General features: G+C 52.0%; 1 protein-coding gene across 5 annotated transcripts in view; it reads left to right on the top strand.

The window, feature by feature from the left end:
• The first annotated feature begins 136 nt into the window (after positions 1 to 136).
• LOC120828720 (cyclin-dependent kinase 17) overlaps positions 137 to 19,725 on the top strand; it is a 28,945-nt gene continuing 9,356 nt past the window's right edge. For 4 of the 5 annotated variants that reach the window (XR_013451019.1, XM_078081627.1, XM_078081622.1 and 1 more), the window contains exons 1-5: positions 140 to 572; positions 5,455 to 5,641; positions 8,451 to 8,615; positions 14,337 to 14,470; positions 16,624 to 16,749. Coding sequence is in view for 4 of the 5 variants with exons in the window: in XM_078081627.1 (XP_077937753.1) it covers positions 5,488 to 5,641; positions 8,451 to 8,615; positions 14,337 to 14,470; positions 16,624 to 16,749 (579 nt within the window). In the remaining variant the exon portion in view is untranslated. Of the gene's footprint in view, positions 573 to 5,454; positions 5,642 to 8,450; positions 8,616 to 14,336; positions 14,471 to 16,623; positions 16,750 to 19,725 lie in introns of all 5 variants that reach the window. The other variant, XM_078081635.1, reaches the window with a different exon arrangement.

Below are 19,725 nucleotides of genomic sequence, written 5' to 3'. Positions count from 1 at the left end.
GTTTATAAACTCCGGGGCCTCAAAAAATTATTAGTTATTTCAAAGAAACGAAGCGTGATAATTATTCTTCTATTTGATGTTGATCCAACATCTGTGGAACAGGATCTATGCCCCATTTCTTTATTTTATTTTACAAAGCGAGAGAGGGGGAGGGGGGAGAGAGAGAGCGGGGGAGGGGGAGAGGGGGAGGAGGGAGAGAGGGGGAGGGAGAGCGGGGGAAGGGGGCAGAGAGAGAGGGGGGGGGGGTAGAGTCTATAACCCCTTGCGGTGTTTTCCGGGATCACGCCACCGCTTCCACTCGGGATCCACAGCCTCGGATCCACCGGACGGGACGGCGCGCTTCTTTACACACGCGCATAATGCACCATCCCGGGGCAGCGGGGCACTGCGACACGAAGTACCCGACCCGGGTCCGGTAGGAGCGGAGCGGAACGGAACGGAACGGAACGGAACGGACGGGCTGAGCTGCGCTCCCCGCAGGAGGAGTTGGAGGAAGTTGTCGCAGTGATCGAGTCCCGCCTGGATCACCGGACCCGGCGGAACAAAAGCCTCCCGCAGCACGCAGCCAGCAGGTCGGTGGCAGGGGGGCTCCGTGGGGGGGGGGGGGGTCTGTCTGTCTGTCTTATACATCCACGTTTCGATCCCGTTGGGACGCAGAGACGAGCTCGAGCGTGCCCGCGGTCACCTGGCGGTGCAGGTGTAGTTCTGCGTGCTGAAAGCGGCTCCGTGTCGCTGCGGTGCGGGTGACGCGGGTATTTTAACACGTTATAACGCAAATGGCGGCGTGTCACGCGCACCGCCCCGGGCCGGCTCCCTCTCCCCGCGGAGGGTCCGGCGCACGACTTCCCTGCCGCCCCCCCACCCCCGCTTTGCCTCTCCTTCCTCCCGGCTACTGGCGGCAGGAAAACACGGGGAGAGGAGCTGCCCGAAGAGCCGCCCGGAGGCCCCGCAGGGTTCGGAGGCCCGATACCGACTGCGTGTCTCCGTCCGACCCCCAGTAGCACGACCCCCCCCCCCCCCCCCAATCAGGGTTGAGAATGTGGTTTCTGACTCCATTATTCACGCTCCTCCCCGGGTGGGATGTCCGGGGCTGATGACCTCACCAATGATTATTATCACGTTATTATCACGTTATTATCACGGTGGCATTTGGCCGAAGCGCCTCGGTACATCCCGAGATGTCGACATCATTTCGTGACTCCAGTTCTAGTTCTACCTGTTCTACGCGCTCACGTAACTATCTTCCTCATGAGGAGAAGAGCCGGCATCAAAGTTCTCTGGAACAGTAATAATTAGAATGACGATAATTACGTTTGGCTATTTTTGTTACTATTGTCTACTCATAGAACTAGGACCATACGGCCCTGCTGATCGCCTTGGGTAGAACTAGAACCCACCAGAAGGTTCTGTCCGGGATCCTTTGGTGCTCCACGTGTTCATCTAGAACCCACTCAGAGTTCTGTTGCTGGAGAACCTTTCCACCATTGTGTCAACAACCCTTTGAGGGTCCATCCAAAGACTTCAGGGGAACCGTACCCTCGCAATCCGATGCAATCGTCTCCCAGAGGATCATACGTGTTTAAATTTACACGTGAGAGACATTTGAAGTCTCCCGTCCAACAGCAACGGGTTTAAATATGATTGGCTGGGAAGGATTTTCAGTTTTGATATTGATTTCATCCACATCACCCGTCACTAAGTGATGTTACAGTGACCTCTGTGTGACCCCTCTGAGCTACACCTCCCCGAGCCATGATGGCCGACCCTCTGGTCTCCTGCGTCCTCCTGCGTCCTCCTCCATGAGGAAAACATTGGTATAAAGACGGCATGATCCGAGTCATGTGACACAACGAACTGCCCTCATTCACGAATGATTAACACAGAGTTCTCCTCAAATTAAAGGTTCTCAGCGTAAACAGGACACACCTGTATTACGGTGTGTTGCATTCAGGGCCAGAGGGAAGAAACCGACTTCCCGATGACCCTAACAACGTTGAGAATTACGTTATCAGTTTTTGAATATTGGATTTTCTGGATCAAGTCACAGTCAGGAGAGAATCTCCCTGCATCTCAGAACCCGTCTTTAACCCCCCGGACCTCCACTTGTGTCTTAAGTTTATTATACATCTTCTCCCATAATTACTCCTCTTGGTCTAAACGCATCTGATATTAAGTGACGGAGAAGAGGCGGAGGGGGACGCTGTCCCCGTGAGGACCAACTCGTGTGTGTGTGTGTGTGTGATTCTGTAGTTGGGCAGATTTGTGCATTACTCATGCATCCTCAGGCCGCGGTGCCAGGCGGCGTTTGGGAGTGACTGCTCCACTCTGCCACCGTGCATGTGAGTGCATGTGAGTGCATGTGAGTGCATGTGACTCATGGCAGGAAGATGCTTGTCTGGTGATGGAAGAGAGAAGCGACGCTATCTGACTGAAGCAGAAGAAGATCATGACTTGGTTCACTAAATAGCCATTTGTGTTCCAATCAATGGGATTTCTCAGTGCTTGTACTCAGACCTGTAGGGCGGTTTGAGGAGGGGGGGGGGGCATCACGTGTGAGAAATCCCTTTGAGTGACTCAGAAACATCAGTGTGCTCGGAGGAAAGCTGACGCTGCAGTGAGGATGCTGTGATCTTGCCGTGTTCCTCCTGTTCTGAAGGTGTTCTTGAAGCTGCGCTCCCTCGGATGTCCACCAGGGGCGACTCCCCTCTCGTGTCCCCGCTCCGTGTGAGTGTGTCTGTGCTTCATGAGGAGTAACCAGGGCGCTCCTGAGCCCCGTGTAACTACCTGTTACCTGTGTGCGTGTGCGTCTGCTCACGCACACGCCAGCAGTTTGTTCCACTGCAGACTCGTCCTCCACCTTCCAAAGAGGCGAAGCTGGCGGAGGAGCGAGGAGCAGGATCACGCGGTGCAGCACAGCGGAGTCCCGAGCACCGGAGGGCTGGGAGGTGTGTGTGTCTGTGTGTGCGTGTGTGTGTTGAGGACGCAGGGATGTGAAGTGTGAATCCTCGTTTCCTTTCTCCGGCTCTCACCTCAGAGTCACAGGCGCTGTGGTTCGAGCCTGTAACCTAGCAACCCCAAAACGGTGTGCGTGTGTGGGTCCGGAATAAACACAACCGTGTGCGTTTTCCCTCCGCTCCTCCCTCACAGACACACAAACCGTTTCCACCTTCATTCCGCTTGTTGCCTTTCAGCAGCCGCTTGAAGTTTTAAAAGCAGCCGAAGTGCTTCAGTGTCCTTCTGAAGCAGTGGGAGGAGCCTGAGTCATCTGTGTGTGTGTGTGTGTGTGTGTGTGTGTGTGTGTGCGTGTGCGTGCTGGAGCCACGTGTCCCGTCCCACTCGCTGTGTTTCCTCCGCCCAGCTGCCACGTCTGAGACGCACGCTCACTTCCTGCTGCCTGGGACTTTGTTGTTGACCGCGGCGGGACGCACACAGAAATGTCCCACGTCACCCCGAGGTGTGCGTCTCTGCGGCTCCTTCCCACCGACGTGTGGCGTCGGTCTTCAGGGGGGTTTGTTGAACACGGCTTCTAGACCGCTGATGCAAAACGGTTTGGATTTCTACCGCGTGAGAGAGAGAGAGAGAGAGAGAGAAGAGGGAGCAGAAATATTCGGCATCAACATGCATGATTACGTCCGGATTCACTGTAGCCAGAAGCCAAGATGGCCGCGGCGGATTTCTTGAACCCGAGGTCACGATGACCCCCTCCACCCCCCCGCCTGCACCCTGAGCGTACAGTAAAAGACCCTCAGCACACTCGGCGTGGGTCAAAGAGTCAAACTCAGGGAACTAATGCAGCACCACGTGATTAGATGGGACACGAATGCGTCCGTGGAGACGCCGTGTTTCCCTCCACGAGGCGCCGGCGTATCGGACGAGACACTGAGCCGTTAGCTACCATAGTGTGTGTGTGTGTGTGTGAGAGGACATACGGATGCAAGCATGAGAGCGCGTTGGCGCCATCGCTGCGTGTGTTTATCTGCATCACATTAACGGCCTTCACGCTGATAATGCGACAAAGCGTCGTCTCCTGCAGGGAAGTCTGGGAACGACATGCAAATGAGGGGGGAGGGAGATTCGTTCCGTACTGATCACCCATAATCCTTTTTTTTCCACTTTTGGTTTCATTCTGGTTCTGGGGGTCTGAGGCAGACCAGCAGAGGGTGGATCTTCTCCTCGTGGACTAGAACCTGGAGAAGGACCGGGGGGGGATCAGAGCCCCCCACAGCTCGCTGCCTGAAAGGATAGAAGCGCTTTTGTTGAAGCTTCCAAGGATGGACACAAAGAGAGAGAGGAGTGTGTGTGTGTGTGTGTGTGTGTGTGTGTGTGTGCATGTCAGCTCTTATGGGTCACACAGAAGTAGCAGGAAGGGGGACAAAAATACTCTGCAGCTTGCTTGTAGCTCCGGGCCAGTAAGCAAAGAGGAACACACACACACACACACTCCTGCAAAGAGACGTATGCTCTATATTCACATGTATAATGTCTGCAGAGCACAACACACACATACATGTGTACATATATGCATACATACATACATACATACATGTGTGTGTTGTGGCTCTGAGAGGAAAGCTGACTTAAACTCGGCCCTGACGTCAGATGGTGACACGGACTCATCACGTGGTTCTGTTGTTTAAATAAAGGGAAGTTGAAGTGGAGCCGGCGAACGCGTGCGTCTCCTCCTCGCAGCGAGCCGCCGTTTGTCGCCTCAAAAAGATGAAAGATTTGGACCCAAACGACGGGAGGAACAATCGCTCGCGCAGTAACCGGGGCAGTAGGAACCCGTCACAAGCCGTGAGCGCCGCTCCTCCCCAGGTCCCCTGAAGGCACCACGTGCAACAGAGGCCGGATCAGACAAAGCAGCTTAAAATGTTGATGTCAAATCTCGTTCTAATGTCACTGTTTCCTGTTTAAAAACCGCCCTCGGTGCTCGCCACTTCCTGTCACTATTGTTCTAGAACTACATTTTATTTTGTAGAGAAAATCAATCGCGTCCGAACTCCTTTGAGTTCAGAGGATTAAATGCAGACGTGAGATACGACATCAGTCACCCAATGTGCACGTCTCCACATATCGATATATGTATGCTGCTCCTCTCTGAGACCCTCTCGGGGGGGGGGGGGTGCTGCTCCTCTCTGAGACCCTCTCGGGGGGGGGGGGGGGGCTGCTCCTCTCTGAGACCCTTTTTTTTTCTCCCCCTAACTTTCTTTGTTGTCCTGTGGCTCTCTTTCTCTGTGGGGGGGCTTTTGTTGCGTGTTCGGGACTCGCCACAATAAGAGCGCACGCTGCGTGAGCAAACACAATCACCGGGAAACAAATGGACGGGAGGGAATCCGCCGAGGCGGCAGTGCAGGAGGGGCAGCATACAAAGAAGGGTGCCGGGGCCGCTGGGGGTTCTAGCTGTTGATGATGATGATGATGATGATGGTTGTCCCCCCCCCCCCCCTCTCTCAGGCCCGTGGGCCCCCGGTGGTGCTGTTGGGGGCGATGGACAGGATGAAGATAATCAAGCGGCGGCTGTCCATGTCTCTGCGCAGCGCTCGGCCTGTCGACGACTCGCTGTCGGAGCTCGCCGAGCAGATGGCGCTGGACGAGCCGGCGGCGGCGGCGGCGGCCCGGGACAACGGGGAGGCGCACGCAGGTAACACACAAGCGCCACGAGCACGCGCACACACAGAAGAAGAGCCATGGCGTCATGTTCAGCAGCCCCACGTGCGTGTTAGTTATAAAAGGAACGACTGTCACGTGACCCACCAGTTAAAGGCCGTGTGTGAAAACACATCCAGCTGCTTATTTCACTACTCGGTAGACTATCGAAACACAACTGGTCATGAAACCTGTAACACACTCAACGCTTCATGTTGATCATTAGTAAAAACATGGAAACATATTTCTTCAAAGCTTGTTGACAGTATTTGTATTTTAGTGTGTGATACAAAGATATATCATAAATCCCTCTGCAGTAAGTCGCCAAACCTCAACGTCATCTTCACCTCATCTTCGTCACCATCACTCTTTTTGTTCACTTTTCCATGCGAGACGAGTCAATAAAAGGATCACAGTATAAAAAGCACCGTCATTACGGCAGCCATCTGCTGGTCATCCTCCAGGCCTGCAGGGCCGCTTGGTGGGATGACCTCACCTGTGTGTGTGTGTGTGTGTGTGTGTGTGTGTGTGTGTGTGTGTGTGTGTGCATATACACATGCACACACAGACTGGTTGTTATTGTTGTGCATCAACCGATTAGCTGCGTCCTTACAGCCTTCCCTTCATCTCAAACAGTGAGCTGGAGTCTGTTCCAGAGGGCTCAGCGGGGAGAGGGGGGGTGGAGGAACTGATGTAGAGGATGATGAGAGGGGTGGTGGAGGAAGTGATGTAGAGGATGAGGAGAGGGGTGGTGGAGGAAGTGATGTAGAGGATGATGAGAGGGGGGGTGGAGGAACTGATGTAGAGGATGAGGAGAGGGGGGGTGGAGGAACTGATGTAGAGGATGAGGAGAGGGGCGGTGGAGGAACTGATGTAGAGGATGAGGAGAGGGAGGGTGGAGGAAGTGATGTAGAGGATGAGGAGACGGGCATTAAACTTTAACCACTGCACTACATCTCCTACATGTTCCTTTGCTGCATCGCCCTCGCCGACCCCACCCTCTCTACTTATCAGTCACACTGTGCAGAAGAGACCCACATTCCTCACAGAGCTAATTAGGTGAAGCCGACCTGCTTGGCGGACTTTTGTTGCTGTAGGCGAGACTGAGGATTTTAGAAAAAAAATAACTCGTATAACCACAAACTACTCTTTTCGACCACAAACTCCTGTAATTACCTGTGCAAAAGCTAATGAATCACTAGCATTCACATAGCTGAGACTAATGCTAATCACTAGCATTCACATAGCTGAGACTAATGCTAATCACTAGCATTCACATATCTGAGACGAATGCTAATCGCTAGCATTCACATATCTGAGACGAATGCTAATCGCTAGCATTCACATATCTGAGACGAATGCTAATCGCTAGCATTCACATATCTGAGACGAATGCTAATCGCTAGCATTCACATATCTGAGACGAATGCTAATCGCTAGCATTCACATATCTGAGACGAATGCTAATCGCTAGCATTCACATATCTGAGACGAATGCTAATCGCTAGCATTCACATATCTGAGACGAATGCTAATCGCTAGCATTCACATATCTGAGACGAATGCTAATCGCTAGCATTCACATATCTGAGACGAATGCTAATCGCTAGCATTCACATATCTGAGACGAATGCTAATCGCTAGCATTCACATATCTGAGACGAATGCTAATCGCTAGCATTCACATATCTGAGACTAATGCTAATCACTTCACATATTTATATTGTGATAGTTTATCGAGTATTTTGTTGTTATAGACAGTTGTCACAGCACTTAAACTAATCCAAACCAAAGCACTAATAGTCGGCGTGTTAATGATTAGTACTAGTGGTGAATATTAGCTAGTTTATTAACCTTGCTATGGCCGTCATGTGGCGTATGTAGAAAATGTAACTTTGACTTAATCCTGCTGTTCATTTGCTGGTTTTCAACCTTCTCTCAGTGTAGCACGTGGAATTAACAAGCTAACTTGCTAACTAGCCAGCCCCTAGATGAGTGAACTTAATGCTTCATCCACTCACTATTATCGCAGCGCAGTTAATCGCATAGCGATGTTTAATCATCCATTAGCACTGATTCACCAGATGTTCTTATGTTCTAATCCAGAGAAGTGAGAGCAACGGCTAATCTCAAGAGACAATCCAGCTTGACCTTGTGGGTTTAGTCCTGTTCTCTGAACCCTCGTGCTGGGCGAACACACTGGACTTTGCGGCGCAATCGGTTGTGTATTGGGGATTATTTCAAAATCGATGAGATATTTGGACTTCTGTCAGAGAGGCCCAGCGATACTAATGGATGAAAGAGACGTGATGATGTCACACGCAGGCAGGCAAGTTAACGTGAAAAAGTAAATGATCAGTTTACCAGTTAGCTTGAGATGGTCTCTTTTCCTTCCATCAGTCCTTCACGGCTTCCCTTCACCTCACCTGGCGTGTTTCCCACAATGCACCTGCTGGCTGTTCCCCTGCATGTCTCTTTCTTTTTTTAAACTCCTATGTTTTCCGCTTTTCCCGCCTCGTGCATCACATAATTTGCTCCTTTTGACAGCAGTGCAGCTTCCAATCACTTTTCATCTTCTCACACGTTGTGCTGTTCCTACTTGTCCGACCTTCACTGTGTCAGTGTGACCTGTGTCGACTTCTCTTCTCGTCTTCGGTTCGTCCCTCTCTGTCTTCTGTCTGTTTTCTGCGTTCGTGTCCCGCTCCTCACTTTCTCACTTTCTGGCTTTCTCTCCCACTTTTTTCTCGTCCCCCCTTCTCCTTCCTCCCCCCCGGCTGGGTCTACCTGCACCGTGCGTCTCTCAGAGCCCGCGGCGGTGTGCGCCGTGCACCCCCCCGCCTCGCACAGCGCGCCCTCCTTCCTGCGGCAGTACGCCAGTCACCTGGGGCGCACCGCCCTGCAAAGGGGGCCGGGCGGCGGGCTGGAGAGAGACCGGGCCTACCTGAGCCTGCATAGGACCGGATCTCTGGGTACACACACACACACACACACGTGCACAATAACAACACACGTCCACACCGTGGCGTTATAAGTACATATACACAAATACTGGACTAGAATTTTTAGGTGTTTTTTATTGTACTTTGACAGGCAGATTGTTTATTGTGAATGTTACTTGAACCTTTATTTATATATATATAAATTAGTGCTTAAACCACTGCATGGACAATAATGTGTGAGAACAATCAAGTCTCCTCTCAGTCTCATGGGAAGCTTTCACTTCTTCTGTGTCAGTGGCTCAGCGACGAGAACTCCTGGATCCTTTTTGCATCCAGCATCAGCTGAGCGACATCCAGCCACAGAAATACCGCCAACTGTGGTTGCGCAACTCGCACGTGCACGTTACGGGTCTGAGAGACCGTGTTTGCCGACACGACTCGGCCCTCCTGCCCGCGTTTCCTGCGAATCTGGAGGGCTAAAACTCTAATGACCTTAATCCAACATTCAGCCCCACGCTGCCGTGCACGTGCTCCCAGCGCTGCTTCCCCTTATGTAACGCCGCGCCACGTCCGCTGCTGCTCGTTGTATCCGGCGCGGCGCGGTGAGGATGGAGGTCGGAGATTGACAGGCAGGAGACTGAGCCAATAGAGGGAGACGTACTGATGAGAGGAGGGACGGTGACTCCTTCAGGAGGCCTATTAGCTATTAGCCCTCCGATAAACCACCACCGGACGCGTTGGACTCTGAGTGTGGTGTCAGGAGCTCACGCCTCATCAGGACACTTGATCCCCGGCAGGAGATCAGCAGCGGAGCTCTGGACACAGTTTCGCTAATATGATATTGAGAGGTTCAGTACTGCTACGATACCCGTGTCTTACATGGCTTTGATGATTCTAAGCATATTTGTGGAAGTTCTCAGCCGTTGAATGACCCGAGTCACTTCCAAGTCACGGCGATCGACCCTCCCCCTCCGACGGCTAAATGAAATCACACCAGACAACCCAAGGCAGCGCTCAGCGCTTCATACTCATGGTGCTGGACACAAGTTAGTAGCGGGAGGTTTGGATCCACATACACGGACATGCAGCAGTGTAATGTAGCCCATCTTTAAAGCTGGTGTCGGGGGTTAAAGGTTAAAGGGAGCTACGCTAAGCTAACCATCATCTGGCAGTGGTTTATTGCTCTTTATGTGGCCTTCTGATGTAACGTGATGCGTTGGAATAAAAGCCTCCCTGCAAACACCATTCGGTGTGACAGACGCCGCCGATGCAGAGAAACGCTGCAATAGATGTTTCACAAAATAAGACGAAGTGTATTTTAAGAATTTACACGGTGTGTTTGTCCTGCTGACTCACTGTGCGCCGCTCAGCAGTCGGAGCACGTCGCCCTCTTTACCGGAGCGGCGTGATGATGTAATCTCTCTCTCTCTCTCTCTCTCTCCCCTGCTGCACTGAGGAGCTCGCTCGCCCGCCCTCGCTCTCCCTCCTCCCTGTGACTCGCTCCATCCGAGTATTCCGTTAAGTCCCCTTCTCATCCGTGTGCGGGGGCCTGCCTGCGGGGGTCACGTGTGTGTGCGTTGGAGCGCTTGTGTGACAAGAAGCCTCCACCTCCTTTGGAGTGTCTTCTCCTCCGTCACCGTCTCCCCCCCCCCGCCACCCGTTCTGTTCCCACGCATCAACGTGCCACATTTAACCTCAGCACGAGCTCTTCGGACCCCGCTAGCTGCTAACGGCAACGCACTAGGCGGTGGTGAGGACCACGCAGTGGGCGTGTGTGTTAGCGCTCGCTGCTACATTAGCTCGAGGTATGAGGAGGCATGCTGCCAATGAATGCCGTTGATCTTCAAAGCTATGAGGTAGTAGAAGGGGGGGGGGGGGTAATTGAATAATAGGATTCCTTAGAAGCAGATAAAAGGTTTAGAGGTAATTACTGCAGCGTATCCTCCCTCCTCTTCCTCCCTGCGTTCCTCGGGGAGCTTTCGTGCACTTTGAGCTTCCTCGTGTCTCTTCTGGCGGCAGACGGACGTGTTTGTGGACTGAACAGCAAACTGAAAACACAGCGCGGACGACACGGGCTCATTGGAGGCAGAAACGTGGCCCGCCGTGTGTGTGTGTGTGTGTGGGAGGACGAGCGTCTCTGTCGTGAGACGCCGACACAAAGATGAGCCCTCCGCGGTGAAGTCGCTCCGTCCGCTGGCTGAAGTGCAGCAGAGATCCAAAGGGAACGCTGAATACACCTCCACCACGCAGGTGGATCCGGACGGTTTTAAAGACGTGTTAAGTCAACAGTGATCCCGTTTATTTACTGAGGATCTAGTCGGCTTGTGAGTTTGTGTGAGTAGTCTTTTGGTTAAAGGCCCCTTTGTTGAACTGGAGGGTGTGGAAGCTCTTCTGAAGCCCAGTGTTTTGTCACTTAATGCAACGGGATTATTGACACGGACCAGAGGTGCGGTTTCATTTCTATATTTAAGGAACTACTTTCTTTTTCTCCTTGATTACTTTACCTGGTGACACATGCGTCCTGCTGCAAACACGTGTTTTTAATGTGGCTTCTTGTGACAGAATAATAACAACAGTGCAGCTAACATTAGCAGAGCACGCTAGCACCTTCTCACAGCATGAGCGCCGCTAAGCTACGCTAGCTCCTGGAGGTGTGCTGAATGCGTCCCACTGATGATGATCAGGTGACGTGGTTCCTTTTCTCCTTTTAAACACATTCTTCGGGGAGTGCAGTGGGCGGGTGCGTGGGCTCCGTGGTGACGTAGCTCTGACAGCTGGGTGGAGCAGCAGCAATCTAGTTTCAGACATGAGATCGATGTGGGATGGAAGTTTGATCCGTACAAAGAAGACGAAGTGGAACACCGCCTCGTTGCTCTTGGAGGTCTCCATAATGAATGTGTGAGGGGGGGGGGGGGGCTGCTGCAAGAGTGATGAAGATGAGAGGAAGAGGGAAAGAGTCCAGGAGAGAGAGAGAGAGAACGATGAGATCGAGTGATTGAGACTGAGTCCAAGAAAGAGGATCGCTCTGTATTCTACACCATCTCTGCACCCAGGTGGGAGGAGGGGGAGTCTGGTATCACATGAGAGGGAGGAAAGTGGAGAGCAAGGTGAAGGGAGGGAGCACGAGAGGACGAACTGGGGAGGGGGGGAGAAGAGAGGGAGAGAGAGACTCGTGTCTCACCTGTTATTGCCATATGATCGTGTGTGTGTGTTGGACTCTGCAGCATTCTGCGCCTACCTGCTCGCCGTTTGACCTTCCTTAGTCAGCAGGCAGAGTGGGACTGCAGAGGGAGGGAGGGGGGGAGAGGGAGGGAGAGAGGGAGTGTCCACAGTGGTAAGTGGGCTACTTGCATTGTGGCCAGTTTAGCGGCTCGAGGACCTGATTCCTCGCCCGGCTCCGTGTGAAATGGCTCTGTCGGGCGTTCCCCGGGGGGGCTCTGCGCGTGCTGCCCCCGGTGGGGGGGCCCCGAGGACGGGGGAGGCTAGAGCGGGAGAGGGGATAAGAACTGGGGAGAGAGACCCCCCGCTGGGGCTGTCCCCTTTCCGCATGCTCCGGCCGCTGGACCCGTGCCGTCCTCCAGGGAACCGAATCGGTGAGTCCGCCGCGTAACCGCGGTTACCGCCGCTCTGAGAACTTCTCCGTGTGTCTCAGTAGACCAGATCAGTTCTCCACTGCAGGCTCCATGTCCAGGGTTTTATTACAGACAGGGATCCATCAATGCCACATTGTCTCTTTGTGGTTTAAATTTTGCTTCAATTCAGCAAAATTGTAATGCCTCATTTGCATATTCAAACACATTCCATAACTCGCAACAGAATAAACGCTCCTCTTAATGTAGTGGTGACGTTTCATGTTGATTTCTACTCTTTCATCCTGTGACGCTCACCTGCATGTTGGTCATGTGACCAAACTTCTCTTTAATGATCCATAAATCACCAAACATTCATTCATAACATTCATTCTTTATGGCTTTTGACGGCATTTGGGGATTTTGGTTTGTTTCCAGCTTGTGTTCCAGATTCACATTATGAGTTTTCATTGGCAGCTTTAAACACTTTAAAAATGTACAAATACAAAGAATTATTGTTGTAAGCAGATTTCGTACCGCTTTTATCTACAGCGTCTCCCCTCAAGTAGAATCCGCTCATTAATAATAATGTATTCACAACCACCTCGGGCCTCCTTCCTGCTCAACTCCTTCCTAACTCAGCCTCCTTCCTGCTCGACTCCTTCCTAACTCAGCCTCCTTCCTGCTCGACTCCTTCCTAACTCGGGCCTCCTCCCTCCTTGGCTCCTTCCTACCTCAAGCCTCCTTCCTGCTCGACTCCTTCCTCCTCGACTCCTTCCTAACTCAGCCTCCTTCCTGCTCGACTCCTTCCTAACTCAGCCTCCTCCCTGCTCGACTCCTTCCTAACTCAGCCTCCTCGACTCCTTCCTACCTCAGCCTCCTCCCTCCTCGACTCCTTCCTACCTCAAGCCTCCTCCCTGCTCGACTCCTTCCTACCTCAGCCTCCTCCCTGCTCGACTCCTTCCTAGCTCAGCCTCCTCGACTCCTTCCTACCTCGGCCTCCTCCCTGGATTCACTGTGTGCTCCTCGCTCTGTGGAGGAGGAGCAGAGGGAACCTGCAGGAGAAGAACGTTGGATAAGCCTTCATCTCCTCATCATACATTCTTCTGTTTTAGGATCAGAATGAATGTTTAAAGATGTTCCATCATTCGTTATTTGAATGCTTTGCTCTTGTTTCTCCACTGTGAAGCTCTTCTTTTGAACCTCTCCATGAATCATGTGCTTCCATCGGCGTGTTGTTTCCACTCAGGTGAAGGGCGTCCCGCATCTCGGGCGTGTTTACACAACCCCCCCCCCCCCCCCCCAGAGTGAGGGCGACCTTATGAGCCGAGTGTGTGTGGAGATCCTGGATCTAGTTAAACTACTAAACTACTCAGTTTCCCACAGTGTACGGTTTCACCGTGGGGGGGGGGGATTCCTGATGGCTCCTCTTACCCCCCCCCGCGTCAATGCTAACGAGCGTATGCTGCTCCTGTCAGCAGGTAGTCAGAACAGCTGGGATCCCCACAGGCGCCCCCCTGCTGGCGAGCTGCGGATGCCGGAGAGGGGGGGTCGATGAGCGGAAAGGTGAAATAAAAAGGGCAACAGGGGTATTTTGCCTGCTTGTGTGCAGGATCGAGCCAATTGGACCTTCTGCTGTGAGCAAACTGAACGTCCCTCGCAGGGTTTGTCCCCTCCGGGCCACTGTAGAAACGTCCTCCATGCGCCCCCCCCCCCCCTGTCCATCTGTGCCTGTATGCCTTTGGTGGTTGTTTGACATGCACACAGTAGATGAGGGTCAGCTTCTTCCACCAAACACACGCACACGTATGTGCTGCATACACTGGACCCCACAGAGAGGCCCCTCCCCCCACCACCGTCTGCCCCCCCTCACTGATCACATGATGCCGTCTACACACACTCGGCTACTGACCCTTTAGTCCGTTTACAGTTTCTGGGCGAACTTCTAGCAGTAATCACAGCATGTGGGTAGAAGGTCCTGCAGTGGGACCATGAAATGCAGAGTCAGCTGCTGGCGAGGAGCACGAGGTCAGCGGCGCCTGTGACCTGTGAGCCATCGGGGGCCCCGTTGGCTCGACGTAGCGACGTGGTCGGGCCGTGTCCTCCGTGGAGGCGCGTTGCAACAATCCCAAAGGCCTGAATAAAAACCTGTGAGTTAACCGTGTGTGTCCGTGTGTCTCAGGCATCGTGCACGAGAACGTGAAGATGGGATCAGACGGCGAGAGCGACCAGGCGTCCGGGACGTCCTCCGATGAGGTCCAAAGTCCAGTGAGGGTCCGAATGAGGAACAACCACCACCGCCGCATCTCCAACGAGGTAGATGGGGAAACGCCGTCGCTGTTTCTGCATCGCGGCGTCGGGACACACAGGCCGCTGTGTTGTGCTTAGCTCCGCCCCCTCCTCTGCTGTCAAAAAAACGAGATGGCGACGGCCAAAATGCTGAACTTGATGCTTTAAAACAGACATCCCAACTCATTTTACATTCCATCACATGTCATTTAGCTGACGCTTTTATCCAAAGCGACTCACAATAAGTGAATTCAACCATAACGATACAAACTCATTTATTGTTTATTATATATTCTTTATTTGTCAGCTTTAGTCATTGTTGACTTCTGTTCATAACCAGATGATTGGCTTACAGGAAATGCCTCCTGGGGGGGGGGGGGGGGGGGGGCTTGGGTGAGAGAGTAATTATGGAAGTAGGAATAATTAGATGAATAATTATCAGTAATAACAGAGCGAGAGGAGATGTGAAGGAACGAGGCTCAGAGGGAGAAGGAGAGATGGAGGGCAAAGTGAACCAAAAAAACATCTTCTTCTCAGCCCCCCCCCCCATCTGCCTTCATCCCCTTAGGAATCTGTCCGTTCCTCTCTCCTCTGCTCCTGCTTCACCCCCCCCCTCCTCCTCCTCCCCCTCCTCCTCCTCCTCCTCCTCCCCCTCCTCCTCCTCCGAGCAGGAGGACGGCACTGCCACAGTCCCATCCCCCCCCATGTGTGCAGTTGTGAGAAACGCATGTGAGTGTAGTAAGACACGTTTAAGGAGGACAATGCCACTAGAGCTGTTCTGCATTGTGAGTATGGAGACGTGTGTGTGTGTGTGTGTGTGTGTGTGTGTGTGTGTGTGTGTGTGTGTGTGTGTGTGTGTGTGTGTGTGTGTGTGTGTGTGTGTGTGTGTGTGTGTTGGTCTATTCATTGCAGACCAGTAACCGGTGTGTCCATCGTCAATGGGAGTTCACGTTTGTTTCTGTGCTTAGAAATGGGATAATTAGTATTTAGAGTGTGTAGTTCTCTCTGTGCTTAGATTCCCTGCATTTTACTCTCAAACCTTCAGTGGAGCTTTGAACAAACGTGCACGTGAATGTGGTCAAAGTCTGAAGGTCGTAGTGCACGTTTTAGGTAACGTGCTCATGCCATCTGCAGGGCGTCTTCTTCAGCTTGTAACCGTTCCTGAGGTGGTAAATGCGGAGCGTTGTTACGTTAGCCAGAACCCCCCCTCCTCTCACCCCCCCCCTCCCTCCTACATGCCCCACATGTAAACACACATTTCGCTTCACACACATTTGCATTGAGGACGCACATCGTGGGGGCTGTTGGGCCCGGGCCACCGTTGCCACGGAGACGGCGTAAGGTGGATAGTGCGGCTGATGCATTGTGGGAAAAGGGTTAGGCAACACTCCAATTGTATTCAAGCAAATGAGGTCAGGTGTTGCAAGTTATTCCAGCTGATATTCAGTCAACAAGCTTTGTGTTCAAAAATGTGTTGATGACAAAATAATGCAGAACAATAATGTGGGAGACATTTATCTGATAGTAGTTTTAAAGTATTTTATTTTATGTATATTTTGTTCATTTGTAAGTTTGAAATATCTTTTATTTCTTTGGTGTATTTTGTTTTTGGGTTTCTTTATAAAATGCATAACACTGTGGGCACATGAGGATGTATTATATTCATACATTATCTATATATATTTATACATTGATGTTTGAGTAGGCAGGTACAGGACCAGCATGCACCTGGTTGGGCCTATTTTCTTTTTTTTAAGTAAATCATCTCTTTTTTTCCTGCGTAAACATCATTGAAGGATCGATGTGGCCCCTTGAATTTACGTTTTGTACCCAAGTAGAATGTCACAGTGATCATTTAGTCAAACACATTGAAGAACTGACTATTAAGCTAAGCTAGTTGGCTGGCTTGCTAATTCCACAATGCTTGTATTTTACAGTGGTTGTAAAGAATTAGCCCCACAACGGAACGACAAGCTAACTTGCTAACGAGCTAGCTAGCTAAGTAGCCACACATTCGTCTGTCAACGACCATCACCAGTTCAACGTCCGTCCTTCTCTGTTTCAATGCTAGCGCTGCTAGCGCCGTTCGCTCAGCCATGTTGAGAGCCATAGAGAGTCAATTCAAAATGCACCAGATGTTGTTTCAATGTGTGACGTATCTTCCTCCCTCTTTGTTTCAGGACATAAACAAACGTCTGTCTCTCCCTGCTGATATCCGGCTACCGGAGGGCTACCTGGAGAAGTTTGCCATGAACAGCCCCCCCTTCGACAAGCCCATGAGCCGCCGGCTACGGCGCGCGTCGCTGGTCAGTGCTCAGCGCCGAGTGTTTGTCTGTCTGTGTGCAAAGCAGCTGACGGGATGTTCCAAACACGGCTCTTCTGCTTTTGTGTTTACACAACGAAACATGAACCTGCAACGGCTTTGTGCACAATGTTTGACTAAGGCCGTCCGGTCCTGTGACACGCTAACTGACACGCTAACTGACACGCTAGGTAACACGCACACACAGGCTCGTTCTAAACTCGTCCGGCTCGGTAGGAGCATAAGTTATGAATTTATTCTGTATTATGTATCCAGGCCAAGAGCATTATGGGTATGATTCTGGGGGAGGGGGGTGATTGGGGGGGGGGGGGGGGTGATGAGGGTAAATAGGCAGAAACACGTGCAGCTCTTTGTTCTGTTGCTGTAGTTCTCAATTTCTCACGTTTTTCTTTGGTCCAACTTTATTCCACATGACTTCTGTTTCCCTCTTGTTCTGTTGCACTTTGGAATAGTTGAAGAAGCCGTTTTCCTTCTGCTTCCCAGTCTGCCTGATGCCTTTAGCGGTTTCTACGGGAAAGGGGGAAGGAGCCGCCCTCCGACCTTTCTGTCTGTAGTTACTGAACAGGCCCTCTGGCTCTCTGCACGACGCAGCTTTTTCTGCAGCAGACGCCACCAGATGAAAGGAAAAGGACCTTTGAAGAGATGTTTGTGGTGTAGAGGTGGATGAGAAGAAGAGGATCAACTTCAGAGGGCTTAGAGGACGTCGCCCCACATGCTTGGGTCCGTCCACTGTGTGTGTGTGTGTGTGTGTGTGAGAGCATCCACAGGGTTTTGGTGTGATGTAATGGATCGATCAATAATTCATCAGCTGAAGAGGTTTGTCCACCTTGAAGAGGCAGCAGGATGCAGCATGTTGTGAGTCCTGTGTGCTTCTCTGACAGTGGAACTGACTGACGGCTTGGAACCAGCTTCGCCTCGCCGGGGGCTTCCTCCGTCACCTGAAGGAGTGGCGGTGTGAAACCGAGCGGGCGCGCTTCCTCTTACAGGCGCTCGCACTTGAAACCGACGGCCTTGATCTTTGGATCCTTCCCGTGTAACGCAAGTGAAGTTGGCTGGTGTCCGTTTCCTCTCCCAGCGGCTCCCAATCGGCTGATATCAATAATCAATTATTCACAGAGGTCCGTTGTGCTGAGGAAAAGAGGAACACTTAGCTGTGCACGTTCAACCCCTCGGCGATATCAATGTAACTCTATAACTGTGAAACTGAATATCCAATTGGCCTTAATTGATGGCGGATCGAAGATCTACATGGTGTTAGTGAGAGGACTCTGTGGTGCTCCTCTTCTCACAGAAGGCTGCTCTGTCTCTCCTGTCTCTCTCACTGTCTCTCACCGTCTCTCTCACTGTCTCTCATCGTCTCTGTCTCTCACCGTCTCTCAGTCTCTCTCACTGTCTCTGTCACTCACTGCCTCTGTCTGTCTCGCTCTGTCTCTCACCGTCTCTCTCACTATCTCTCCTGTCTCTCTCACCGTCTCTGTCTCTCTCTGTCTCTCACCGTCTCTCACTGTCTCTGTCACTCACCGTCTCTCTGTCTGTCTCGCTCTGTCTCTCACCGTCTCTCTGTCTGTCTCGCTCTGTCTCTCACCGTCTCTCTGCCTGTCTCGCTCTGTCTCTGTCTCTCATTTCAAGGAGAAACCCTAGTTAATTGTGAAATGTGCTCTAGGTAATGGACTCTTCCGATGCACGTCAGAGCTGCACGCACACACACACACACACACACACAAAGACACACACAGACACACACTCTGCTGTTGGTGTGTCTGTGTGCGTCTCCTCTATCAGTCGACATTCCCAACGCACATTTTGTTTGGGTTTAATTTAGTCTAAAAGAAGTTGGCCTGACCCAGTTCTGCTGAGTAAGCTTACTGGGGTGAAATGAACCCGTTGCCTTCCAAAGCACACAGGAGCGCACACACGCACACACACACACACACACACACACACACACACGCACACACACGCACACATTTGCCTGCTGTAAGTAGAGCGCTGCAGGTGAAGTGCTGAGCCCTCCTTTGTTTTAGAGGCACTTTAACAGGAGACAGACAACAGATGTATTTTCTGGGCTGGATGTGTGTGTGTGTGTTGTGTATTTGTGGAATGTTTGTGTCGTTGTGTGTGTGTCTTGCTCATGAGAAGGATTCCCCTGTCAAAAGAGCAGCACGGCTCAGCAGCAGCTCCTGACAGCCGCTGTCACCAACAGAGATGGAAAGTGTGTGTGTGTGTGTGTGTGTGTGTGCGCGCATCTGTGTGTGTCTGCGTGCGTGTGTGTGTGTGTGTGAGTCTGTACACTTGAGCATAGGCAGCATGCCTCACCACAAAGACCCTCTTGCCTAGAGACTCGTATACATACATGTCACGGCCCGGCGCATATTGTAAGGACACACACATTCACAACAAGCGACAATCTACTGCTCTGAAAAGAGCCACCAGGGGCGACTCCTCTCCTCAGTGTGTTGGCGTGTTAGCGTGTCTTCCTGTGTGTGCGAGCGCGTTGTGATGAAGGCTTCTGGGCATCTCTTTAAAGAGATCACACGCTTCATCAGCTAACTTGGTCACTGGAGACCCCCCCCCCCAACCCCCCCACCTCAGCCTGGCCTCCACATCAGCATCACGATGAGTAACGGCTGACGGAGGGTGAGGGGCGGAGCCAGGACACCAGCGCGCGGGCGTAGCTGCCTGATGACGCCTTCTCCACATGCATTATGCAGCCGGACCACAGACCTCTACACAGAGCGTCTCCTGTGCTCCTGACTTCCTGTGGCCCGAGAGCACGCGGGCAGCAGACGTCACCTGATCGGCCTCTGCTTCTCTCTCTTAAGTCAATGTGCTGCTGGTGTTAACACAACGTTACGTGTTATATAACGATATTTAAACATTCATTGTGTGGTGACGCTGCTAAATGGAACCATAGTGCACTGATGCAGGAGTTGTGTGTTTTTGTGGGTCTGTATGTGCG

Source organism: Gasterosteus aculeatus, chromosome 2 (genome assembly GCF_964276395.1).
Source record: "Gasterosteus aculeatus chromosome 2, fGasAcu3.hap1.1, whole genome shotgun sequence".
Taxonomy (NCBI): domain Eukaryota; kingdom Metazoa; phylum Chordata; class Actinopteri; order Perciformes; family Gasterosteidae; genus Gasterosteus; species Gasterosteus aculeatus.
Note: the sequence above shows the minus strand (reverse complement) of the source record. Positions and strands in the feature narration are given on the sequence as shown.